General features: G+C 36.8%; 1 protein-coding gene across 9 annotated transcripts in view; it reads left to right on the top strand.

Moving 5' to 3' along the window:
- The window catches only part of EVC2 (EvC ciliary complex subunit 2), a 66,441-nt gene extending 39,811 nt beyond the window's left edge, over nucleotides 1-26,630 (top strand). For 7 of the 9 annotated variants that reach the window (XM_064418680.1, XM_064418678.1, XM_064418676.1 and 4 more), the window contains 10 exons: nucleotides 4,337-4,496; nucleotides 4,972-5,432; nucleotides 8,368-8,572; nucleotides 9,878-10,000; nucleotides 12,828-13,055; nucleotides 14,760-14,968; nucleotides 16,217-16,304; nucleotides 18,509-18,702; nucleotides 19,601-19,702; nucleotides 20,181-26,630. In XM_064418680.1, the coding sequence (XP_064274750.1) occupies nucleotides 4,337-4,496; nucleotides 4,972-5,432; nucleotides 8,368-8,572; nucleotides 9,878-10,000; nucleotides 12,828-13,055; nucleotides 14,760-14,968; nucleotides 16,217-16,304; nucleotides 18,509-18,702; nucleotides 19,601-19,702; nucleotides 20,181-20,454 (2,044 nt within the window). In that variant the 3' untranslated portion in view covers nucleotides 20,455-26,630. The remainder of the gene's footprint in view (nucleotides 1-4,336; nucleotides 4,497-4,971; nucleotides 5,433-8,367; nucleotides 8,573-9,877; nucleotides 10,001-12,827; nucleotides 13,056-14,759; nucleotides 14,969-16,216; nucleotides 16,305-18,508; nucleotides 18,703-19,600; nucleotides 19,703-20,180) is intronic. The other 2 variants (XM_064418679.1, XM_064418677.1) reach the window with 1 other exon arrangement.
- The last annotated feature ends 931 nt before the right edge of the window (nucleotides 26,631-27,561 follow it).

Here is a 27,561-nt window from a genome sequence, read left to right as displayed (position 1 = left end):
CGAAGATGAAAAATAAATTTTTCTAGCATTATCATATTGAACTTTCAGAGTATGCATTGGTTTGTTGTCTGTGGACAAAGGACACGTGCCAATAATTAGAGATAGCATTTGTATAGAAGCAATCCCATTTGGCTTTCTGGGCCTAGAACTAGTTATTTTCCTGTAACTTCCCCCACCTGCTGCCTCAGTAGTTCCTCTCAGACAAATGTTGGCCAAACTTTTATAATTCATTCTTTAGATGGTGTGATTGTAAAACTCCAGAATGTAGTATCTCAGTTTATTTTCTATGGCAAACTGAAATAGCCTAGTATAACTCATAAGAAATTAATAATTACATAACATAGGCTTGTATTTCAGTTTCTAACTAGAAAGTGATTTTGGAAGTGTTTACAAATTGGAGCATTAAAATTTGAGCAGCAGTCCAATCTGAACGGTACTTAAATTTGTAACTGTAGTATCCTCTTATTTTTCACTTTACCACTGAATCTGCTTGCTAAATATAGGTACAGGTCTGTCTTAATTTATTTTGTCCAGCTTTTTAATAGAGTACCTTAAACTTACTGTTATAAATGGAATTCTGAAATACAAAACTCAAATGGAGAAGAGAGAAAAGATATAGATTAGATATACCACAGATAGATGCAGGTAAACCAGCAGGTACATATTGAGGGGAGAAGTCTTTTTGAGATGAAGCTTTAATAGTATGTTTAAAATTTATCAAATAGCAAGGCAATTTCAAATTAACATGAAAAGGATTCTGTGGGGCTAGAAATGAATGTTATAAAAAGAAAAATAAACCCAAACCAGTTCTATGGAGGGCTGTGAACATCTTAAATTAAATAGAGCAGCCAGAGTTTTCAAGCTGTATTTAAATAAAATGTGCCATTTGTCTGGATTAGTTTTTGAATATTCTGTGTCTTTTGAAAAATCAAGTCTGGACTGCAGTGCCAAAAAGCAAGAAAGGAGAATTTAAAATATAATCTGTAATTATGGATTTGAGGGATGGGTACATAGGCTCTTGTTTTTTTCTTGAAGAATAATGGGCAAAAGAGCAATACTTGAGGCAGTGTTTATCTTGGGTTGTTCTTGCTATCAACAGAGGCACAAGGTTCTTGATGGTTATAAACTATAACATTGGTAAAACATTGTGTTATTCTTTTGCCAGTATCTTCTTGTTCACAAGAAATATCTTTCTTCTTCAGTCTCTTAAAAATTGAATTCAATTCTTCTGACTCATTAGATACAAACAGTTGCAAGCTCCTTTATAAATTTCTCCCAAAACTTAAATTTTTTAAGACCTCAAGGATTTTCTGTGTATTGTGTTCCTAAAGTGTTCAAAAGATTAAAGCAAGCACCTTATGCTCGTCTCGTTCTTCTTAATAATCACCATTTACGTGGACTTTGTCCATAGAAAGTAGTTTTCCAGTAATGTCTTGGCTGGACATTTGTCAGTAGTGAATCAGTATGAAGTTTTCTAATAATCTCTTAAAACCTTCTCTGCTTATAGCACTCTGCTATATTGGGGGTGCATTTATTGCCCTGAATTATTTACATGAATTGTGATCTGGAAAACAGCAAGGTGCCAGTTCTGCAGGTGAAATCCTGATGTAGCTGGAGTAGCATGGGCAGAGTCATGCAAGTTCTCTCTCTGTAGTTTGTCTGTAGTGATGTGAGTCAACCTCCATGTACATTCAGGCCTGTACAGCTGAATCGATCTCCCTTTTGCTTTAGTGATGCTCCTGTTCCTTTTCTAGCTTTCATGAAATAATTTTCCTTTACTGGGGTCTGGCATTCCGGAACACTGGTTCCCTGTAACATCAAATACAAAGTCCTACTTTTCTCTTCAGTGCTCTCACTCTGTATTTGCTCCTTAATTTGCTGGCTTTCATTCAGTACAGAGAAGTCAAGGTCTCTCTCTGACTGACCTGTGATACGGCTGCTGTTGTCCACACACTTCACCTCTGTACCTTCCTTGGTGCTCACTTTGGGAGGGTCTCTCTTTAAGCATCCTTGGCATTACCACAGTATTCTCCATCATTAAAATTCACCTTGTTCAAAGATATGTACCTGCATATTTCTTCAGTGATTAAATTTCTGGTATGCTGAGAGCAGGCAGTTTTATCATACAGTCTATACTGTCTCATTACCTTTCTCAACTCCTTTTGTTTTGCATTTCTTTCTGGAGTTCTTTGAGACTAGGACATTTTTTATTCCTAGTAGTTGTTTTTATATTGTATTTATATGAAACCAGAAATGAAGGTATCTTGCCAGGATTGAGCCTTTTAGGAATTACCATAACACCGATTAATGTAAGTTGGCACATAAACAGACCTAGGCTTCTGTGGTGTGATACTGCAGTATCACCTACAGTTTTAGCTGTGGAAATGCTGGATCTCTAAATAAACCAGCTGAAACACTGTAGACCTTTCTTTAATCCTAAAAATAGGTAGCTATATATCATCTTCCTATGGTTCTGTGTTGCATGACTTTTCTTAAACTTTCATTTGCTGTGTGGTTCCAGCACATCTATCTTTTTCTATTGCAGACTCTTTTCAGTGCTCTGGACAGGGATTTTAATTGGATGCAGCAAGCCTGGGTTTATGTCCTCAGTACAAGAAAGGATGAAGGTGTTAAAAATAATATCTTGGTTATTATCTTTCCTCACTTCCTCACCATAATTAATTACCTTTATTCACCTATATTTTGCCTTGGCTTGAGTCAAAAAGGAGGGGGAGTACTTAGTTACCAAAAAAAAACTTAGTGCTGTTAGGGAGGTTTTAACATAACACTGAATTTTAACATTGGTTAGTGTTAAGGCAGAAATTACGTGGCCAAGAATGATGCTTGGTGGATTACTCTCAAAATACTAAAAGGTATTTTAATCATCTTTGCAGATTAAAGAAATGCAATAGATAGACTTTGAAAAAGCTCTGCAAAAGGAGGATCTGTTTCGTTGACATAACTGTGATAAAGCACATCTGAGTTTCTATCCAGCACATACATTATATAGGAGTGATGTTTCATGGCTTGCTCAGATAGTTGTGGATGCTTGAGCAGAAGACCTGGAGTTGTGAGTTGTGGGTTCTGGCCACCCTGGTTACAGTGCAGTGGTGCAAGTAATCTAATTTGATAATCTTCTGCTTTATTTTAGCTCTTGTTTTGAGGATTTTGGTTGGAATTAAGCTGTCACAGTAGCAATAAATTCTAATAAACCAAAATAAGACTCTCCTTTCTGGAGAAGGGCTTGCTTACCACATTTAAATACAACTTTAATTGGACCAGGTATCACACTGGAATGAAACCTTGAAAGCCCTGGATTCATCTGAGTCCTAACTCTGTAATCTTAGACAAAATGGTGACTGGATAGGTAAATTAAAAGGTATCTGTATAACATCCAGGTTCAGGTCAAGAATTGGTGTTTTCAATTCAATGTTTCGTGTTGACTTTTTCAACACCACATTTTGTAAGTCCACTGTGCTTAATAGAAATTATAACTCACAAATATCCAACAGCCTGGTCTGAATTAAGATATTCTTTTATTATTCTGTTGAATAAGAAGGATTTGGGGAACTTGTAGTGTAAATGTAATAGCAGTCCTGAAATTCAATTTGAGTTTGTGGAGGTGGAGATTTTTCTTAACTGTTGCTGCACAGTTGAGATCTTGTTTTCTCTTTGACATTAAATACTGTAGCAACTGGAGGTGGACCATAGTGTTGAACTTCCACTTGAAAGCCCTGTGGGCTTATGACTGACAATTTGCTATTTCTGATAATTGGATTTTTTTATTATTTTGAATTTTTATAATTCTTCTGATGTAAAATTAGTAGAATGTATGCATATAAGTATTTTGTGGCTATGATTGCTTTGTCTATTAAAAAGAATTTTTCTTTTTACTTGATTACATACTTTAGAGAGAGATTTCTTTTTAATAAGGCGAAGGAGTTGTAAAAGACATATAAAATGGCATTCCAGGGGCATTAAATGGAAAAAATTAAATATGCATAATACATAAGGTTTAAAATGTCTCATTTGAATATCACTTACATTACAAACCAATCTATAATTGGTTTTGCACTTGCCTGTCCTTCCTGTCCATCCATCCTTCTTCTTATTTCTTTTTATACACCTTCACAAATTGCCTCAATTCTGTGCTCATCTCTGAGATTGTCCTTTGAGTATCCCCTTCCTTGTTTGATTCTCCCAGGTATCACTGCTAAAGAAACAAAGATTGTTCTTTGTGTCTATTTTGCTGAGCCTTTTTATGGTGCTAATTGCCTCATATATCCTTTTGCTCTTAAGAATTTGGGATAACAGGCTTCAAACACTGTTATTACAGAGCAGGTCATCTACCTGAAAGTCATTTGGGAATCCTGCTGGACCGAGCTGAGGCTGAAATTAATTTTGTTAAACAGAAATTTGATCATGATTTAAAACAAGAAAAGCAGAAGCTTTGCCAGAAACTCATTACCAAGCGAAGGCAGGAAATGCTGCAAAAGGTAATTATTTTCAATGTTTTTATTTTCATAGGGCTTATCGTGAATTAGAAATTCAATTAATTGAAAAATAAAATTTAGTTCTTACAACAGAGGTCAACACTGACAGGATTGAAAATAAATGCCAATTGATTTAAACTGTGTACCCCCATATTCTGTATTAGTCATGCAGTAATTGATAGCTGTCAAACCACATGATGATGCAATTTTTAGGTGTTAACTCTTTTATCTAGCAACAGTCTGTATTATCACATCTCTTGTATCTAACAATAGTCAGAGTTATCACAGACCTCCCAGGTGCTCACAAAGCCAATCTGTTGAGGGCTGGGTAAGCCTCTGAACTCTGAGAAGCAGTTTCAAGAACATGGAAAAGCAAATGTATGAAATTTTGCATTGCTATGAAATTCATACTTAAGGAGCTAGAATTCAAGATGTTCTTTTTTCTTAACTTTGTTCCTCCTTTTGGTAAATGAATCAGCAGAAAGAGCATCAGAAGGAGCAGCTGTCACTTGGAGACCCCTTCAAAACTACTGATGAGATCTCTCACTACCTGAGACACTGGAAAAATCTTCTGAGTGATCACACCATTGAAATTGAAGAACTTACTGAAAAGCTTGACAATGAGGCCAGTGAAGAGCTGAAGGAGCTTCTATTTAGCCTAGCAGAGAAAGCTGTTGAAGAGCTTAAACGTGTTCAGTGTGGAGTGTTTGTGCAAGAGCTGGTCAAGCTCAATGTGCCAAAGCTGTTCCTGCTAGAAGCTGTGGAGGAGCACAAAAAAGAGATGATGGTTAAACACGCACAGCTTGAAAGGGAAGAACATGACAAGAGCATGGCTGCTGAAGAGCTGCTTCAGCTCACCAGGCAGAAGTTAAGCCAGGAGCTGGAAACAGGCATCTCAGAACAAAAGAAAATAAGGAGCTGGGAACAGTCAATATTCATGCAAGTATCTCTCTGCACACTTTTCTTAGTTACTATGGCAAATAAAAGATAACTGGGAACTTTCACACCTAGTTGTAATTCCTAATGATCAGTTCTCTGTTGGGCACTTAGGAAATTTTTTTTTTTTTTCAAAGCACTCAGCCCATGCAGTACCAGTGGGTGAACACTGCAGTGGAAATTTTAGGAAGCAGCAGTCTTGAAGCTAAAAATGTGGAATAAAGGTTTTATACTTCCATTCATTCCATGGAGGGTGTCACTTACACATCTTTCATTGTTAGTATCTTCTTTGAGCTCCCACACTTTGGAAATGCCAATCAGTATGTCAGACCTAATTGGACCCAAGTCCAGGCTGAATATATTCCTTCTGCCACAAGTCAAGCCTTACTCACCAGGTTTGGTTTAAGCTTTGGCACAAGTAGTCCCTAAGTACACATGAGCTGTCTGTCCAGCTCATGGCTCCACGTGTCAGAATGGGCTGCTCTGGCCTGTGGACAGTGTCCCTGGCACCAAGCCCTGAGCCAGCCAGGCAGATACTGGCACAGGCAGTGCTGCAGAGAGGAGTTCTGGCCCCTGGAAGTGTTGTGACCCTGGGGAGGTGGGAAAGCAGGTGGTGGCCTTGCTACAGTTGGCAGACCTTGCACAGGGAGAGCCCTTGGCTGTGGCCAGGAGTGGTTGTGCCTCTCACAGTGGGCAGCAAGGTCCCTGAGAGATCAGGGAATGTTGGTGAACATTTCTTCTTAGCTTTCAAGTACATTTATCTCTGGTTGTTGGAGTGTCTGAATATTTGCAGTACTACATTTCCTATACAATGTCTATTTAATAAGAGACATTGTTAGAGACATGGGAACATGGGAAAATAAAATTGCAGCTTTAGGGGAAGCAAGTGGAACAGGCAAACCTATAATAAGCTGTGTGGCTCTGAAGGAAATGTACCAGGCATAAGAGATTGAACAAGGAGGGAGAAAAAAGAAGAAAAAAAATAAAAGACACTGGTAAAAGTTTCTCCTTCATACCTCTTCTTTAAAGCAAAATAGATTTGTATGAGCAGTTTTATCCAGACAAAGTAAGTTTTCCTGCCACATATTGTAAAAGGAATATAAAAAATATAACAGGAATATAAAAAGAAACTTTACCCATTGCATTTGCTTTGCTAAAGAAGAAAATTCCATTTTTTCCCATTGTTTTGGTTCTGATTTCAAGGTCTTTGTATTTTATTCAGCATTTTAAATACTTTTCTGTGAGATATTTATGCATTTTCTAGCTTGTCTTAACTATCTCTTACTTACATTGCCAAGAGCTGACCTGCAAGAATTTGGAGGTAGATTGTATGACCCAGCAGGACTTAACTGTTTCTAACTTAGAATTCCATAATAACTCTGTTCCAACCTGCCTGTTTGTTAGATGCTATCAGTATTTGAAGCAGCAGTAAGCTGTTTGTTTTTTGGGGTTTTTTTTTAAGTAAAATGCAGGAAAATATATACAAAAAATGTAGCAACAGCTGTCCTATCAATAGCCCCTTAAAATCAGTCACGGTCTTTTTCCAGTCCATTGTCTGTCAGTTATGGTATTTTGATGACAGATGCCAGCTCTCGTGTTCATGTTCTCATCTCCTGTCTGGTTTTCAAAAAGCATTATTTTGAATGATAGCTTTTCATTTTTGTTGCTTATTAAAGAGACCATGGGTTAGCCCAAAATATTTGTGAAGATTGTTAATGCTTACAGTCCTATTTAAATATAGCAAAACTCTATTTGCTGTATTTTATTTCATCTCTCTCTTTCTATATATATATATATATATATATGTATGTGGATTTATGGCATGGATTTTCTTTGATGAGTTTAAGACAAGATGACAAATGGTTAAGTATGCTATAAATGATCTGGAGTAGTTTGGAGTAGTCTTGTGTTAAAGTAAACAGCTTTTTGAAGGAAAAAACTCATGCTTTAGAAGTTTTTAACTGTTCTTTGCTGATTCAGTAGAAAGAAAAAAGAATTTCTAAACTCAAATATTTTAGTGAAATGATGAGGCAGTATAGGCCTGGTATACATTAAATAAAAGTATCAGTACTAATGAAACATGCAGCATAATACTTTTTTCAATGAAAAGTCCTCTTTAAAAAACATGCTGTTCATATTTTAAATACAAACATTTTTTTGTGGAATAAAAGAAATTTCCAAACAAATAAAAGTATAAGTTTTTTTGTGAAATATTCTTAAGGAAATAAGATACACAAGGTAAGAAGATGAATGTAGTCTGTGGTTAATCAGAACTGAGCATGCTTTATTTTTAAGTCAACTTCGTCTTGACCCGATGATCAGTTCCTTAGAGGTCTGTGTTGAGAACTTTATTTCTGCAAAATGGGAACTTTGGGTAATTCAAATTACTCTTAAAATACATTGTGTTTTTCAGACTGCAAAGTACCTTTTACAATTAACAGCTGCAACCATTGTTATCTGTTGATCGAAGAGATGGCATATGCATTTATAATAGAGAGAGATTTTATTTTTTCTTTCTCAGTAGCTATGGCTGCTAAGTGCTGGGAAACAGCACAGGGAGGCTTTATGGGAAACTTTTATCTTGATTTCAGCTGAAGTTCAGGGATTGTATTGTCTGAAGAAGTGGAATGATTCTATGCATAGGAAATGTGCTAAAAATATTAATTTATTTTTAAAATATTCAAAAGCTGTTTGACTTTGAAAATGAAGTTTACAGTCCAGGAAGCTCTATATGCAAAATTTAAGGTATCCTCAAGAGCATTTTGTACATGCTGAGCAGTTCATTGCTGTGTGTGGTATCACTAACTGATATATGAAATAGACCAAAAAAGGATGATCACTCCTGAGTAAAGTGTTTGTGTGCATGTCTCTTATATTTTATGCAATATTGCCTAAATCACTAAACATCAAAAGGCTCTTGTGTTTTTTTTTTAAACAGGCAACTTCTAAGTTTACCTCTGTCACTCTCAGAAGAAGAGATGCTTAGAATGAGGCAGGAGTTGCACTGCTGCTTCTCCCAGGTGGACAGCAGCTTGGCTTGGCCCAAGATAAGAGCAAGAACCCTGCTTCAGGCTTTTGAAATGGAGCAGAGGGACGCTGAGGTGCTGAAAGTGGAGCAGAATTTAGCAATGACCAATGAACAGGTGGGAACAGCATGGGATCAGTGTGGGGATGTGGAAGGGGTTCCTGGGGGTACCTGTGGCTGCAGGCATTGGCTGCAGGTCTGGGTCTGTAGCTTCTTCATAGGTGCAACAGCAGTGTACAATTTTCCTGTCTGCATGGACCAGCGCACTTAAAGATAACTGTCTGGGCAGCAGTTGGATAAATAGGATTTTTTTTCACATACACCTGTGTATTTCTGTTGCTTTTTTGAAAGTTTTGGGAGTTTCTGAAAAAGACACTTCTACATTGTTTTGTCTGTTTAGGAATGTAAAGTTCCTTAGTTAGATAGTCTTTCTTGGCAATAAATTTGGCATGATTTATGTTTCTTGTTCCCAAAAGATTTAAGTGTATGCAGACTGGGGTTATTTGTCCACATCTAAATATGTAGAAGATGAGGCATACTCAAAGTTAGAGAAATATTTCCAACAAGGAAAATCTGCCTATCAAATCTAGCCCTTCATAAAGAACCCTGTGAGGGGCGTTTAATTCCTTCAGTAAAGTGTAAAAGCTGTGGAATTATAAATGTTTTTCAGTTCTTATAAAGTATGGGAGCCAAAAATATTTCCTGTATTAGTTGTGTCTGTTGCCATCTTAAAAAGGAGGACTTGCCCTTGCTCTGTTTTGGTTCAGTTATGTTTTCTAAACATGTAAACTGTGCTGGGTTAATTGTGCTAGGAATTAGCCTGGTTCAAAGCCTTAATAGTTTCTAAAGTACTAAAGGAGGGAAATGACTTTGCAAAACCTTACAGTTGAACAGATGTTATCATTTCCCCAAGAGTACATATACTTAGTTGGTATTCTTGTAAAGAAATAGAAAGGTCAAGAGTAATTTGATTACATGGAACGGTGCTTCTTAATATTATCATGGTTCATTTGTGATTCACAGACTGTGTGTTGAAAACAATGTAGATCTTAAATTAATATTCTTTGTTCATTTTTAACCGTGCTGAGGAGACAACGTATCAGTTAAAATCTTCTCTTATTATCACTGCTAAAGCTTGTTTAAAATCAAATTTATATGCTATGAATTTTCATGGAAAGGATGAATATATAATTCTACTTGAAAGAAATTTTTTAAAAAATTGTAACTTTGCCTGAATGTCCAAAGTGAATGTTCTGAATGAATAGGCAGTACCTTCATTTCAGATGTACTTTGTAAGTGAAAGTCATATTTTCCAAGTTTTTCATTATTTGGTGGATGTACCAATAATACCAAGTAATAATTTTAACATTAGCATCCTCATACGCCTTTTAAATATAAATCATCTTTGCTCATCTTGTTACAGCTGCATTCTAAAATGGGAAAAACAGGATCCAGGAATAGAAATAAGTTAGATATTCTGAAGAAATCTTTACAGGACAAAATTTTAATTTATGAAGACTCAGTGAAAGGTGAAAATTTGAATAGGGTAAGTACAATCTTTTCTGGACTGAAGTCAAGACTTAGATCTTTAGTAATTAAAGATTGACAGTATTCTATCAATGTGAATAAGAACCAGAGAAAAAAGGTGTAAGGTATTGTGACATGATACATCTCCCTAATATAGCCTGCATTTATCAAGATGTTGCATTTCATACTTAATAGTTTTTGCTTTGTCTTAATTTTTGCGTCTTAGTTACAGAACTGGTTTCATGTCTCACCCCTTTTTCTTCCAATGGTTCTGGAGCCTGGTGTGTGCAAGATTGCAAGGCTCCCCTAGGTCCTGTGCTTTTCTAGGAAGGCTTTCAAAACATGGAAGGTGCTTCAATGTGTGCTTCAGCTGAGCAGCATTTAGTTCCTGGACATCTGCTAATGCTGCTGAAAATCCAAAAACGGATTCTTAGATCCAAAAGCTTTTTGGGTAGGGTCTGAGTTTTTTTGTACAGAGCTGATTGAAAGGAAGTCTTGATTCTGGTGGGTACCTTTTAAAAACACCCAGCTCCAGTCTAAAGTTAATCCTTGAGAAATGAGTGGGGCCAATCTTAATATGGGATTTTGACAGCTTTTTACTTCCCTGCTAGTAGATGTTCCAAGAGATCTTTCACATGTGTACAGTATGGATCATATTAGTTTTGCATGTCAGGAGGACGTTGCAGTGATAAGTTTGTTAAACACAGGTGGTGCACAGCTGTAGAATTTATGCATGACAAGCATGTGTCATTAGTAATTAAAATTGGTTGATAAAAAAATAAATTCAAAAGTGATTTCAATATAAATTTTAGTACCAATTTGGACAAAAAGCTATTTTTATACTTCTTTCTTATGCTTTTCATACTTGTATCCTGAAAACTGAAAAATAATGGGTCAACATGTTGATTCAGAAATAATTTCTCTTCTGTGTGAGAGCAACACATCGTTTGATTTGGTTCAGGTGATAAAAGCAAATGTTTATCTAGTCTAGCACCCAGTCTTTGAAAGTGAGAGCAGGTGCTTGGGCAAGACTGCAACAAGAAGGCAAATGTGTTCCAGCACTGTTCATGAATTTAATAACTGTGGTCTGAGAATGTTCTAATCCTTTAATAGAGGCATTGTAATTTTGACTTCAATATCTAAAGTCCTGGTCCTGAAAATTTAGGTGGTTTTGGTACTCTTCCTTGAAGATTACTCTTCCCATCAGATTATGGGCTAAGCTTTATAGGCAAAAAAGTACTGAATACTTGTTTGGTAAGTGTAAGGCAGTAAACACTGTCTTACATTTTTATTAGAATCTTGTTTTAAAATCGGAAATTTAGCTTCTCTAAACCTCTTTGTTCCAGTTTTATATGCACCATCTGGCACAGCTGTTGTCATTCTGATTGTATAGCTGGTTTCAAAGCTGGCAAGAGTCAGAAAGAAACTCATGTGGCTAGGGGTAGACAGTAATACCAGTTGAGTGATGTAGCATTTTGTTTATTTAAGGGGAGTTCATTTGCTGTATAATGTTGAAGGTGTTTCACCACCCTCATTGTAAAATACTGTGAAATATTTCTTCCCATTTTAAAATATTTAATATTAATTTAATATTAATTTAATATTAATTTAAAGTGTGCATTAGTAAATATGTTTAAAAGATTAAATATTTCTAACTGTTCTAAAACACCAAGTAGTAGAGTTGGAGCTCTCAGGGCTGCATGTGCTGGCTGCATCTGCTTTCTCTGTTTGTGTCCTTTCTCTCTTACAATCCAATTCTTTGGGCCCACATGAATAGTACAGGGAGAGAGAATAAAAACAAAGTGGTAATTGTTTACTGTAGTCTTTTGAAGATTCAGCTACTTAAATATTAGATATGCAGTGTAGCCATTGATGCCTAACCTAGACATCCACCTTACATGTCAGTGGAAATCCATATTTTAGGATATGAAAACTACTGAGAAGTATCTTTTCCTTTTCTTTGAGTGTGAAGGGAGCTTAGAGTGACAAGCTCAGATGGAAGCACCTAAAGAAGGGAATTGCAGCTGGCTGCTGTAGACATTGTCCCCCAGAAGAATAGTCACAGTGCAGTGTCCTTGGCTGTCAGTGGCAGTGGCACAGCATGGAGAGCTCATCAGTCACGTGCATTGCATCCTGTGCCTGCACGTGAGGCTGCACTTGCCTTTCACCCTTGAATCGTTCCTGTGGATGTTCCATCAAACGTGTGGCAGTAACACAGTTATTCAGTTAAATCACTTTGATTTTATGCTGTTTGATGTTGATCCAATCCAGTTCTAATCTTATGTGAAATCCATTGCCAAATGACTTTTGATTTACAGTTTAACTCTGTTTTATATAAGAAGGTTTTTCATTATTTGCTCAAAGAACAGTATGTTGAATGTCATCAGTCAGCATTAACTGACACTTGCCAATTTGAAACTAAATGCAGTCTTTCTATAAGTTCCATGTTTTTTCTAAGCAAAAGGGCATATTTTATCTTTCCATTTAACCATAGGTAACCATAGATTTATTTGTGTTTCTAGCTTTTAATTTTATTATAATAAAAATTATATAGACCCTCTGTTTTGGGTTAGCATTTAATATTGAACTTCTAACTACTCAAAAAGAAATTGCTTTAAAGTGTTTGACTGTACTGTATTTTTTTTATTACAGTAAAAACTTGGAATTAAAGGTTAAAAGCACTTCTTAAAACAGTGTATTACATTATAAGATAACAGCACTGATTTCTTTGCTGTCATAATCCTGCTTGTTAATTACAGAGTACTAAAATCATAAGTATCCATGTAAAAGTCTGTGTTAATCTATCTTTTGAGTTTTGGTTTTTGTTGGTTTGGTTTTTTTTTCAGATTAAGTATGAGTTGCAGCTTGAAAAAGAGCGTCACCTGCGCAATCTGGAAAATAAACTTGGAGAGTATTGTGCTTCTTTAGCCTTTCAAAAGAGTGTTAAAAAATCCAGAATGCTGGAGCTGTATACTGCTATCATAAATGTGCAAGCTTTGCTCTTTGAACAACTGAATACGTCAAAAACCCTGTCAAAACTGGAATGTATTCAGATTTTAGAAGCACATAATCCTGTAAGTAATATAGTTATTAAAAGAAAAAAATCCTGTTAGGAAACAGCCACTATTAGAGTATCTTTGATTTAGCTACTGGTTTGCAGCTTCTGATGGTCCAGACTTCAATTTCTGTGAGTATGTGCACTTCAGTGCATTCAGTAAAAGACATAAAGAGAAGGACAGCCAAGGAAGATTGTGTATTAGTATTTTTTATTTTTGTTACAGTTGCATGCAGGCAGAAAGGGTAGTATTCTGGTGGCTACTTAATATTTTATTGATTAAAAGAAAGACAGTTGAGAAGTGATTTGGACTCCTGACAGAAGAGTAAATTGTTGTGTCTGTCTTAGAGAATTACTCATGTTATAATGCTGTCCATATGCAAAATCCATAACCACATGATATGCTTCAATTGTCAAGCTTTTAGAGATTATCTATACAGCCTCCTACCTATCTCACTCCAGGCACACTCATGCAGTTTAATAGCAAAAAATCTGGAAAAACCTCTTCCCTTCACCATATTTATTACATATTTGATATGTGCCAATTTTCTAATCCTTTTTTAATACTTCAGTGCTCTGTTTTCACAAGGACTTTTTTTTCTGCATCTGCTATTTGAAACCATCCAAGTGAGGCTTGGGGAGAGCACTGGAGTAGAACAAACAAAATGGGTTTTTGAGAAAAACCTCTTTGCTAGAGGGCATCATTAGACAGCTACTGCTGTGAAAATTCCTTTTTAAATTTTAATGTGGTCATCTCTACAGAATTTCTCATGGAGTGGCAGTTAGAATGCTTATATGCCTCCAGTTTTACTTGAATTTGTGTTAGAGCTGTAGGAAATAGTGAAAGTTGAATGTAGGAAGAGTATTTTTGCCTTTTATGCCATAAGTGTGGGGGCTCTTTTCAGAGAAATTGCTTTTACCTTTTCTGTTCTTGAACAGGTGAAGAAAAAGGATTGAAGAAGGGGCAGAAGCGAGACCTAGAATAGCTTAATACTGGGTTAAATGCAACTGATGAGGCAGTGGAATATTCAGCATTTTCTCCAAGGTACAGGTTAGGAAGTGGGGCTTTGAGATAGTAAGCAATGGAAAAGTTGAGGTGAGACAGCAGTGACATTGGAAATGGGAGTATGAAGCCTTCCTTCTGGTGTCCAGTTTGACTTTTTGACAAAAGTGAGATTTTTAGCATGGGGGATCCAGTCCCCTGAAGACTTTGGATTTTAACCTTTTGATTTTCTGAGCATTTTATTTTAACCCTAACTTTATCAGACTAGTTATGAATTACTGCCTTTTAACTTAAATCCTTTTGATATTAGCTGTTAATTTGGAATAACTAAAATTAAAACAGTCTGAGTTTCTCAAGCTGTTTCAGTAGATTTGTGCAGCTTAGAAATGGTTCCTTAGTTTTGATCTCAGTCATGCTGGCAGTCCAGTTGCTGGATGTCCTCTACAGTGGAAGGTTTTAGAGAGCATTGACTTTTAACACAATGAAAATTGAGTCATAGCTTTCCTCATTGTTCTGATATTCATAACGTGCCAGTCATGTTTACTGAAGCTGTGCAATGAATTGAAAAGTGTAATGACTGCAAGTGGCTGGGTAGAATAAGAAATGAATAAAGTAATATCAGAAAATCTGATACCATCTTCTTTTTTCCTCACTCCAAATGAAATTCATTCTTTCAAGTTATAATTTAACTTCTTATCTTCATGCATTTTCAACCTCTAGGAGATTGAAGAACTTGAAAAGAAGCTGGAGTATGAGATGTTGCATAAGGAGTCAGCACAGCAGCATCTAATGAGTAGGCAGAGGTGGATTCTGGATGGTTTGGGACTCGCAAATGAACCTGTGGACACGAATGCAGAAAGACATGTGACAGTTCTGTTAAGACAGGCCATGAATAAATGTAGACAATTTATAAACCTGTACCAACAAAGGTAAGTTCTTTGGTCTCAGGTTTTACTGTGTTACTGCAATTCTTATGGACCATAAGATACTCTGGAGAAGCAGCAGGAGGAAAGTACTGCTGCACTGGGGAGGGACCATGCATCTGTGTTTGAACTCTGCCTTCTTGTGCTGTGGCCCAGAGCATAACTGAGGAGTTGGGAATATTGAAATAAGAAACATGAAATAATAATAACTTAGTAGCATATAAATGGTGCTTGTGTGTTGCATGGTAGTCACCATTTTTTTGACAGGGATAGCAGAAAAATAATGATACTCCTTAGCATTAAGGAGGAAAATAATTTTATTCCTATTACTTTGTCTCCCAGGAAGATAGGGAGGGAGTTCAGAGCAACATGATCTGCTAGGGTCAGAGGAAATAGCTGAGACAATTTAAATTGAATTTCCATTTCCATTGCCGTACTGTAGACTGAATTCCCTGGCACACAATTATTTTTGATGAGATGTATAAACTGCTCTTCAATTTCAATTTTCCCCGGCCAGTTTTTAAGTAAAGATATCAGCGACAAATAAAATGCCTCTTGGGAGGTATATAGAACTATCTGTCTTGTCATAATGGCTGCCTAGCAAAAATGGGTGATAATTTGCAAAATTGCAGCCTATTGTGTTACTTTTATTAGGGTTACAGGAGATAGAAATGACATTTCCATGTGTATTGCCCAATATTAAAAGCCTAGCACATTTCAAACTTCATGTAATGTCCTCAAAGTGTGCTTTCCATTAGAATGTGCTTTTCCATAAACCACTGATACATTAAAAATTTTACTGGAAGAAAAAAGTTTTGTACTTTTTTACATTGCAGGATTTGTATATGATGTCATCATGTTTTGGTCTAGAAAATAAAAATAATCACCAGCAATGAGGAAGTTAACTGTTTAATATCATATTTCAGCTACAAAACGATCCACAACTTGCCTTAAAATGTGGTGATAAAATTTAGAAAGGAGGGAAGAGGATGGGGACAGGTAGACGTTGCTTTGGAGTGATTTCAGGTTTGAATTGTGTGCAAGAGCATAGCCTTAGATTCTGCTCTGATGTTGGCTTGGAAGTTCAGGGAAGCAGGGAAGAGAATTTGGCATGTTTTAGAAGTTAGGCTGCTCGCAGCAGATTTGCTGACAGACAGATATGCTTCCCGAATGGGTGACCTTCCAATTTTGTTCCCTATAATACACTCATTGCACCTGGGAAGATTTCAATGTTAATTCTGTCTTTCACTTCAGCTTGAGAGATGAGCAATGGAATTGCGTGGTGCTTGAAGATCTCCTGGAAAATATAGAAACGAATGCATTTTTGGCAATTTATAGTCAGGTAAGCATGAAATTGAACAAAGCTTCCAAGTTTAAATTACAGCTGTATCTGGATATCAGCTTTTCTCCTTTTTTGGGAACCATTAGATGTATTTAGAGTTACTCTCTGCTAGTAGTTGCTACCAGTTTGCAGCCTATACTGTCAGTCACTTCAGCTAATTCTGAGCTACTTTTGGCCTTTTGAATTTTTCTGAGTTATACTTCTGTTTATTCGTTTACAAATCCTTTCAGTGTTTGTCCTGTTGCATTTCATTCTGTGGAGAGCTGAAGTGCCTGATTTTCTGATTAACAGATTTACAGTTGAATCTTCATGTAATGAAAAAAGGGTCTTGTTTAGATTTTGATGAGCATTAAGAATGATTTGCATTGATTATGTTTCAGAATTAAATGATAGCAGGACTGCTAATTATATTTTCTAGTATCATTACTCATACTTGTTTTCAAAACTGATTTAAAGGTCCTGAGAACATTCAGCCAAAGAGAGCAGAACAGGTCTCAGAGATCTGTCATATTTATTCTCACTTAATGTTGCATTTTGTAAGTTTGGAGAAGAACAGAGTTTAAAGACCAGAAGTACTATAGAAATTAGACTTAGGTGTCTGTATTAAGGTTTATGACCTTGTTTGCATTCCTCTCCAAAGAAAAATCAAATAATTTCTTTCACTAAGAAATTATTAGCCTGAGCAAACATCTCTTTGGTGTCCAACTTTGGTGCCTAATCATGCTGCAAATACTTTAAGAACTGTACGAATTTACTAATCTCTCCTCAGTCTTAGGATATTGTCTTGTTAACTCTGGGTGATCTCAGTGGTTTCCCTGTAAAGTCTATGCCAGCACTGAAGAGGCCAGAAAATTTTGGAAAGTTTTCTTACCTTTCAGAGAGAATTCTCTGCTTGAAGGACAATTATGGGGAAAGGAGGTTAATTGATTTCTTTATTTTGTATGGCTGTCTAAATTTGGCTTAAGAGTACCTTGCTGGTGCTGCTTTGTTTCTTTCAAAGAGGATTCAGGTAATCCAGGGATCTCCTAGGTGAATTCACTCCTCTGAAAAATTGTCGTACAGAAAAGGAGGCAAACATTTGCTGTGACTTTTTGAAACTACTGTGGACAGAGAGCCTGGCTGTCTTCCTGCATGGGGGGACCTTGTGGGGTTCTGTGTGATATGGGCTTTTTAGTCACCCCTCCATCAACACTTACAGGAGGGTCTGCAGAGTGGTGGTAACTCAGCTGTCATGAGTCATTGTGTTTGGCATGTCTTACCTAACTTCAGCTACCTGAGTTACATGTATGGCTTGAATACCACAGCAGCTTTTTTTTCTGACATTCTTTGAGACATTTAACTTGCTTTCATTTACCTTTCTCTTTTCTTTCCACTTAGTCCACAATATATTGTATGCATTTCATGTTTGATACACACAAGACATCTGCAGAAACACCCTGGGGACACTGTATTTATGACAACAAAGCCGAAAATAGCAATGGAATTCTGGTGTTTGGAGTAGGGCGGGAAATGGGGCTGGCTGAGTGTCTATGGAACAAATAAATTTCAACTCAAGTCAATTTGTACATTATATGAATGTGCTTTACTACTGACCTTTGGGGAAAAAAATTGGCAGGAAGTTTGGAAATAACAAAATACTACCAAAAGAAAAGCAGATGTTTTCCTTCACCTCCTAATAAGCTGTTCTCTGAGCTTATCACAGAATTTGGTGTTAAGAGAAGCTGAAAAATGAAGTGATCAACCATGACAACTTGTAAAGTTTTTCAAGGCTATTTTTCTCTCTGTAATTTTACAGGAGTGTCCTATTGCTTCTTTGCTATCTTGAAATTATTTCCTTATAGTAGTAGAATCCATAAATTAATTAAGCCTTTTATGTTAGAATGTAATTGTCTTGTGATTTTTCAAACCAAAGGGCATCAAGTACATGCCCTAAGCAAATATACCAAGATCAACTGGTTATGTAGCATTTACATTTCCAAAATCCCAAATGAAATGGACCACCATGACATACATGGGCCACTGTGGGTAGAAACAGTGAACATGAAAGTTTGACAACTTGATGCCAAAATTGTCATGATTAAAATAATCTTCAGTGCTATTTTTTTTTTCCATAATGACTATTTATTTAATAACAGTAACTAAGGTTGGTTAACATTTATTTTCAATGCTGAATTTGTCTGTCTTCCGCTCATGTGACCCTCTAGGAGCTCCGTCTGGCAGGTTATTTAGCTAAACTGACGAGGGTGCCAGTGGGGGTGCTGCACAGGGCCCTGAACTTGCTGCTGCCCTCCAGCTCACAAAGTGAGGTTCTTTCTGTCCTTGATTCCATCAGTAAATATTCAGATGGTGCTGTTGAAAGTGACAGTAATGCAGATGAGTCTGGCAGCTGTAAGAAAAGGTAGGTGTGATGTTTTCTGGTAGACCACTGCAAGATTGTTGTTTTATGTTTTATGTTTATATCTGTTTGCTGGACAATGAGATTGACAGCTATATCAAAAAATCACAGGTGCATAAGTTTTCTTTTGAACTATTTTTCTGGGGTAAAAATACTTTAGAACTGCTTCCTTATTTTGTGAAACATTTGAACTATAATAAATTTATTGATAAAAAGTTAAAATAATTTTATACGTTTGTGAATTAAACGGTTATTTCATAGATTTATAAATCCTGTTCTGGTAATTTTCTTTCTATTTCCTGAATTGGAGTTTGTTAAAATATTTTACTTCTACTTTTTTTTAATAATGTTCATGACACACCAGGTTTTAGGTGTCTGTAGCTTGTAAAGATGTAAAGGAGATCCTCCTTCCTAATAGTGAAAGCTACAACCTTGCAGATGTCTGTCCCTTTGTAGCTGATTAGTGAGGTTCCAAGTGGGCACTGAGTTTCCCTTTTCTCACAGAGACTGGTAGACTCTCAGGGCCTTTGTCACTCCCCTTTAGCCCCATTAACCTGAGCTGAAATCTGTGCAGTACCACCAAGGGATGCTCCAGGACCTGCTCTCCCAACTCCCTGCCTTGACATGGGCAGAGACAAGAGCAGATGTTGTGGCACTGAGCCCAGTCCTTGGCAGGTGTGGGTTCTCAAGGAACAGATAAGAGTCCTTGGTACCATGCCCTGAGGTGTGATCTTAACTAATTTAAATGATTTGTGGCAGGGCAGCAAAAGTGCTTGAATACTCTTACTGACTGCATTTGTGTTGTTGCTGTCATGGGTTTGGTAGCTAAAGTCAGAGAGGGAATAAAAATGTGTATATTTGGAGATTTGCTGCTGGGAATTTTTCTTTCCTGCTCCTTCAGGAAGAGCCAGGAGATGTGGCAAACACTGGAGAACAAAATAAGGCAAGATCTGATAAACAGAAGTTTAGAAAAGATCCCTTCTCTAAACAAGAGAAAAGACAGGTAAGGAGAAAACCAGAACAAACATACCTGGGTTTTTTTGTTCATAGTTTATTTAATGTCCCAAAATACTTCTGACAGCTCTTAGAAATCACAAAATTAGTTCATAAGTATGTATTTTCTAACACTGTTCTTTCTAGTGCTTATTTATTCTACAACATGTTTACACATAATGAGCAATATAGTAAATACCTAAAAAGATTTTTCAGTATATATCCACAAAATTCTCATATTTTTCAAATACATTGCTCATCTTCCCTATATTTATTTATTATGAGGTTGCCTTTCCTTTTGCAATTTTGTATCTCAGAAAATGATACGTGAATTATTGGGATTAGAATGAAAACTAAAATTCTCTTTGTTGAAATATGATTTTCTTTAGCTTCCAAATCACCACTTCTGTGGCAAGGTATGGTGTAGGAATCTGTGCATTTTTTGCCTCAGTTCTCATTTTTCAACTCAATTTTTCTCATTAATATAGTTTGACAAAGAAGAAGCAACTTGCTGTCTTGGAAAAAGCAGCATTCATTCATCTGGGATGTTCACCTGCACACCTTCCTGTGGAACAGCCTGATCCACCAGTTTCTCTGAACTCTGCAACTGCTGAAGCCATAGAGCTGTCAGACACAGGGGAGAAGATATTTCTGTTCCGTGAGCCAAGTGATCCAAAACTTGCTTTGCATAATTTTCCAAGGAAAAAGAAAAAGAACTTTCTTAATTCTAAAAAGGCTGCTCATGCAAACATGGACTCATAAGAGCAATTCCATTTAGAGTATCAATTAGGAAAGAGGAAGTTATTTAAAATTCAGTTAAATGATGAGGAAGAATGAAGTGTACAGTTCAAATGACATGTATGTTGTTTTAATCTGATTTGTCTGATATTGGAAATAAATGTAATTTTAGAATGGCACAGTTAGTGATGTGCATCTTGAATTTTTTAATTCTTGTCAGTGCTTTGTTGCACTAGGTAAATATGGGTGTTCTATGATGCACATTCTGGCAGGCAGGACTCTGTGTTCCTTCACTACATTTTGGTAATTTTTACACTGATTTTACCATGGTTCTATTTTCATAATTTATACAGAAAGGTTATTTATTACATATAGTAGGTACTGACTTACTATTTTTGTATTTATATTTTTGTGGTAAGCTGCAGTATAGCAGATGACATGGAGAGATATAGTAGATGAACCACATGTCCTTTGTTCTCTGATTTTATGTTATTCTAGTTAATTTACTGTTTAACACTGTGTTCCTAATAGAACTTGCATGTTACTTCTGCAGTCTGTGTTCTGCAATGACAGCTGGTAGTCTAGATCTTTAGCATGTATTTGTATACTGAGCCTTACATCCTGGAGTAACTGCAACATTTTGCTGTTTCTAAACTTACTTCAGTTGAGCTGTGAGTGTGGCTACAGTTCCAAACTGTTGCATATTTACAACCTGTTGCAGTCTTTTCATTGGTGAAGCAGTGTCATCACATTTGCTCAGTAGAAAAGTGAAAAATGTAAGTGGACATATAATGCCTTCAGAACCTCTTTTGATTGCAGTGCTGCCAATTTTCACAATTTTAGATATTTTTGAAGTTTTTATTCCTGAATTTCTCTAAATTGATGAGAGTATAATTTTATATTTCAGAAAGAGTTAATTTTTAAACCTGTCTAGTTGACTCAAAGAGTCCTGTAAATATGAATCCAAAAAAGAGGAACAGGAAAAGCTAATTAAAATAACCATATGTATTTGTTAATATCTTATATTATTCAAGCCTGTTTTGAGGGGGTTGTAACTGTATTTGAATGCTGTGCTCTGAGGCCACTGTGATCATATATTTTGTATTTTTTCATGTACAGATCTTCTACACCTTTTTATTAATAGGGTGCCATATTATTTAAAAATTAAAATGTTACAATATATGTGTATCTGCAGTTGGCATTTTTTCCCCTTCTTCTCTGACAAGTTTAAATATTCATTCCACAGAAGACAATTAGTGTTTCCTATCACTACTAGCATTAGAAAATGTATGTAGTAATTAGACTGACAGTCCTAATTATTATTTGATTGCATTCTTCAGTCTTTTCATGGAAGTATTTGCTGTCACAGGAAGAGGAGTCTCTCAGGGTTGTGGGAGTTCAGAGTTGCTGTTTTAACCATGTCTGGTATTTTATCCCCAAGGCACGAGTGGGTAAAGAGCAGGGTCTGTCCTGCCTTGGAAGTGGGCCAGAGCTGCACAGAAGTAATCTCAGGTGTTTCAGAAAGAGGCAAGAAGGCAATTGGAACACTTGCACAGCTCATGGCTACAAGGAGCACTTGAAAGCTGAAGTACCTTCTTGAATGTCAGTCCCTTCCAGGATGTTTTTGCAAGCCCAGACTCTTCACTGTTACAATATAAGGGGGAAGTGACATCAACTCATCACAGATATGACATGGAGGCCAATAGCTCTAATAGGTTACAATAATAAAATGCAACATCTGAATATTGATGACAATATCAATTTATTATCCTTAATAGATAATCTCTGTGTCTAGCAATAGAAAGCTAATTTGTAACTCTCTCACACCTCATCAAAAATTTGAAGCAGTTCAGTGACTGTAACTTTCTAGCAGGGAAAGTCACTCCCTGCTATGAGTCACTCTCATATCATGCAATACATATTCAAAGAAACATCCAGATCTTAACATCTCTTGTGCCTTGTGAAAGAAGTACTAACTAGGAAATAGCCCACTTCAGTGAAGAGTTAACTTACATTCAGTTTTGAGCCACTCAAGAGGACAGAGGGCCAGCTGTCAACTGTGCAGTTTTGTGTGTGTGCCATAGGTATTGCCAGCCTTATTTCACAGCTGAAGTGTCCCAAAGAAGGTGTGTGCTGGACAAGCCATTCCAATTCATCCTATTTGACTTCACAGTCATCAATACAAGAAGTAATAGAAGGGCAACTTCTTCAGTATTTGAAACTGTCCAAATCAATTGTGTTCCCCTGGAAGTTCCTTGCTTTTCCTGTTGCCCTTGACAGTTTCCTGTGTACTCCCATCTCCATTGCACTGTTGTCTTCCCTCAACATGATGCCATTGGACAAGGAGCCAAAACATACAAAGAACAAGCAAAAGTAACTGTCCTTGGACAATGATTTAATCCATACAGTAAATAACAACTTACTGGCAATAGTAAATTTTATTGAAGAAATTATTCTCCATGCTAGACTAATAAACTGTAGCTTTGTTATGATTTTTTCAGCATGTGCTTCAGTAATGTCAGCTTGCAGCTAACAGCCTTCGTGCCCAGGGTTCAGGATTTTCAGGAGGCTTAGTTATGCACAGGCTCTTCAGTATTGTCAACAACCCACCTTTCTGCTCACCTTGGCTTGGGATACCTGGATACTGGATTAGCATGCAATACATATTCCCCATTCTGTCAAGTTGTTATTCAAAAGAATACATTTTGAAGGTTGGTGATTTTTTAATAAAAAGGATCCTACATGATGAAATATATTTTGGGAAAGATGTACTAAAAATGTCCTGCAGTGATTGAGGTGAAAAAGCTTCTGGGAAACAAGTTGGTTGAGATTTCTTATCATAAATTTATATTTAATTTCTTTAACCTTGGTATTGTGTATTAATTTATTATGGAGTAGAATACACATGCTGGGCCTAATGAAGAATAATTCATACCAAGAGTGAATAACTGGATGTTCTGGAAGAGACTATCAGTGTCAAAGTGAATCTGTTGTAAACAAAAGCAAGAATACCTATGTGGACCTAGCAGTTCATTACAGAAAAATGTAAAAATGAAAGTAAAAGGATTGACACTTTGGTGGAAATAATTGTTATGTTTAATAGGTAACTTTTATCTTCTCTGATACTGTAACTGTTTCAGGTTTAAATGAATTTTAAACTGATAATGTCTCTTCAATAAGGTCAGTGCTGCAAAGTACTTGTCTACCTTATTTGAACCTGGGAAACTCATGCTGCTTTCTTTGATTATCTGGTATTTACCCAGCTGCTATTTTAACACCTTCATTTCTTCTGGGGAATGTTAAGATTTTATGCTGTTACCTTTGTACAGCCCAGTGCCAATAATTACACTGCCTTTCGTCAACAGCTCCTGCTTCCCAAGAGACTGACAGTGGGATTTGCAAAGCATCAAATGCCAAGTTCACTCATCTGTTGCCCCGTGCTGTGCTGATGTAGCTGGTGCAGCCTTAGGTGTACCAGATAAAGTTTATTTTCCTTGCTGAGTTGTAAAGCTGTACTGTCACAGGCTGTTGAGAACTGTGTGAGTTCCTGTGAATAGCAATACTGTGTGAGTGATGAACATTGTCCTTCTAGCTGAGTGCTCCAGGTAGGATTTAGCCTTTTCCACATTCTGTTTCTCCACTCAAGATCTCTTGTAAAAATGACTGGCAAAGGCCACCAGCTCAGGTCTTTAGTCCTGTCTTCCTGCTTGTTTTCTTGTTATTCACAGGAAGCAAGGCAAGAGAAGTCAGTCAGACTCCACCCTTGTGAAAGAGCATACAGTGGGCTCACTGTCTGCCTTTGTGTTGCAGACAAACCGTGACCTAAATTTAATGTTAATCTCATTAATATGTTCCATGAGAACTGGTAATGTCCATCTCTGTATTTGAGCAGTCTTGTTATCTAAAACCACTAGTTATTTTTCTCACCTCAGCTGTCACAGTGAACAAAAGCAATTTGTTTTCTCCAAGGTTCAGAGATTCCTCTGGAAAGCAGAAGACAGATATTTGCAGGGAACTGAATTTTGAAGAAGTCAACATTGTTGGAACATCTTCTTCAATTATGCCAGAGAAGTTGTCTCACAAAAGGGGCTGTGTACTTTCAACCACTTTTGTTTGAAAAAAGATGACCAAATAAGAAAATAAATGAAAACCTGGAAGTGGCACGTATCATTCCAAGCCATAATAGCACTCAGAATCTGAGGACAGAAGTTGGCAGATTTGGGCATTGCTGATGGAGTTTAGTTCTTGATACTGTGTAATTGAGAATGACGGCCGGTTACGTTTGTGAATGGTTTATAGTTACTCAACTGCACAAAGATATCCCTATGTAGTGTTCCAAGAGAAGTAAAATGTTTCTGTGCAGCAGCTAGTGAAGTCTGTAGCTTTCTAGAAACTCTGTGTGTTCCCAGTTGAAGAAGGTAATCCTTGGGGATGTGTTTGGTTTTGTTTTTTGGGTGGTTTTATTTTTGGTTTTTTGGTTTTTTGTTTTGCTTTTTGTTTTGTTTTGTTTTGGGTTTTTTTGGGGGTTTTTTGTTGTTGTTTTTGGAGGTTTTTTGTGTGTTTGTTTTGTTTTGTTTTTTTTTTTAACAGGGTCTAAGAGACAATATATAAATGTAGGTTTACTTTGCAATCTTTGAAAATAGACCAAGCATTGTCATTGCAAGAAGTTGCTCATACAGCAGGGTTTTATCTTTGGTGTCTGCAAACCCATAGAGTCATTCTGTGTCATCTCTGCTCAGAAAACATCCAGGATGAAGTGATTCCCTACAGATCAGCTCCTACCTTGCTCTCCAGAGTCTCAGACTTTTTGACTGGAGATGTGACAATTTGTCACATGTACCGGGATCCAAAAACCTAAGAAAAGCTATGGGCTTTTTTGTCAAGTCCTTTCATTCAGTTTTAGTTTTCTGTCATGAGAGAGTTAAACAAGAAGCCCATGTGAATCCCAGTGGTGGATGAATAAAGATCTGGGAATCGAGGCCCTGATGCACCTCATTTCACTTGTAAATAGAACAAGTGAAAATCCTACCAGCAGTGGAATAAGGCAGTTTGCAGCCAGCTGTTGAATATGCAACATGGCCCTTCATGGAAATTCACTCCCAAACAGCAGTACAGTGGTGGAAAGGGGATTTATGAGCTGTCTTCTCCAAAGCAGGCATAGCAAAGCTGTGGAGTCAGCAGATTTCCTCTGAGTTTCTGATGCAAAGCAGCAAACTGTAGCTAATGGTTCATGTGCTGAAAAAGATCTTGGAATGCATCTTGTATGTTGCTGTTAAGAGTAAAGTTAATTTCTTATATCAAGCCCAGAGTGTGGAAGTAATACAATGAGGTTATGAAATTACTTTGTTCTGAGAGTAACTGTATTGCTGCCTTTGTGTCTATGTTTGAGGTTTTCTTCCTAATTGAAGAAAGATGAAGAAAGCACTTAATTTGGAAGTAATATTTGGCAGGGACATGTGATAAGAAAATTATGATATGAAAAACCCTATTAATTCTGCGGAGGAAAAAACCCTGCAGAAATGACTGGGCATCTTCCTGGCTCCTCCAGTTTTTATGTGTATGAATAGTTCCTTAAATGTGATCCAATTTACATAAATAAGGCTGTCAGGGTTTGGTTAATACAACCCCTGCAGACAGTGATTCAGTGTCATACACCTCTAGAGAGTAATTCAGTGTGGCACAAAATCCTGCTAGCATGTTCTGGCTGTCAGAGCACGCTCTGGGCACAGGGTATGTCTTGCAGTTTATTTGGCTATATTTTGACCATCTCAATGTGTCTAATCAAAGCTAATGTCATGGCTTTCCTCATAACTGAGAGATAGGTACAGGCACTACCCTGGGATGCTTTCTCCTTCCCTTGGACCTTTTTGCTGTGTATGGCTTCTGCAGGGCAGAGATGCATTTTCATTGTGCATCTCAGAAACTCTTTGCAGAACAGATACTAACTTCCAGACATCATGGTTAGGAGAGAGAACAACAAGTTTTATTAGACTAACAAATGCATTTGGGCAAAGCAGAGGAGCTTTACTGCTATTAAGTTGTTTTTCAAATAAAACCAGAACTTTTCAGCTCTTGGCAGTTGCTGTGGTAATAATTTCAAACAAATATAGTATTAGAACTGGTCAATGTTTATAATGAAGGAATGTCTTTCATTTAAAACAAAACTTGTTTAGCACACAATAAACAAAATTAAATAAAAACATTTGGGCTGGTTTGTTTTCACTTTCCTACCCTTTTACTCAATTCTTTTAAATAACTGAAAATATTTTTCCTTTTTCCCTGATTTTATTTTAATAGGACTTGTTTTGTTTTGTTTGGTTTTTTTTTAATAGAGGCAAAACATATTACAAAATTCTTGGATGAAAGAAGTGTTCATTTTAATCCAGTTCTTTATGGCTAAATCCACAATCATGTGACCTTGTATTAGTACTAATAATAGGATACATATTTAGGGATCCAACATCCAAAATATGATCTTCAATGATCTTCTCTAAAGACAACTACATTTCAGAAGCCTTTAACTGTTATTTTCCACAGTTACCAAAATGTCAATTATCATTTATGTTCTAGTGGTCCTAAAGTAGTCCAGTCTCAGTGGAACTACATAGCTTAGTGTCTCATTGATCCTAAATGTGTTTGTCATCTAGAAATTAGGTGGGGGTGGCTCAGTGGAGGCTCTCCAGCTGTGTGCTGCTCCCAGAGCAGCATTTCGTGTGGGATCACTGGAGGGGCTGGCTGGCCAGGGGGGTGGCTGGCTGGCTGACACAGAGCACACTTGCTAGAGAAATCATAGAGTCACATGTACTTTCTTAGTTAAGAGTTGGGTTTTTTCTTTCTAATGCCTTCCTAATGAGTCATCAGGGTTTTACAAGGTGAGTTTTTTTAAACATAATAAAACTATTTTAGTGTTTCATCCTCTAGAAACAGTCAGATACATAAAAAACAGTGCTAGAAATCATGTGAAGATGCAACTTCATAGCCCTCTCTGCCTGTATGAATGGAAGCACTCACTGTAAGCTTGAAAGCTGAGGTATTCCTGCCCACCAGGCTGTTATGTTATTGCCAGAGAGGTAGCCTTTAAACTGTCTAAATTCTCCAAAATCCTTAGTGTAGTTGTTCTGAAGTCCAAAA

The sequence above is a fragment of the Passer domesticus genome, chromosome 4, assembly GCF_036417665.1.
Source record: "Passer domesticus isolate bPasDom1 chromosome 4, bPasDom1.hap1, whole genome shotgun sequence".
NCBI classification, from domain to species: domain Eukaryota; kingdom Metazoa; phylum Chordata; class Aves; order Passeriformes; family Passeridae; genus Passer; species Passer domesticus.
The sequence above is the reverse complement of the archived record's forward strand: the minus strand, read 5'-3'. Positions and strand labels throughout refer to the sequence as shown.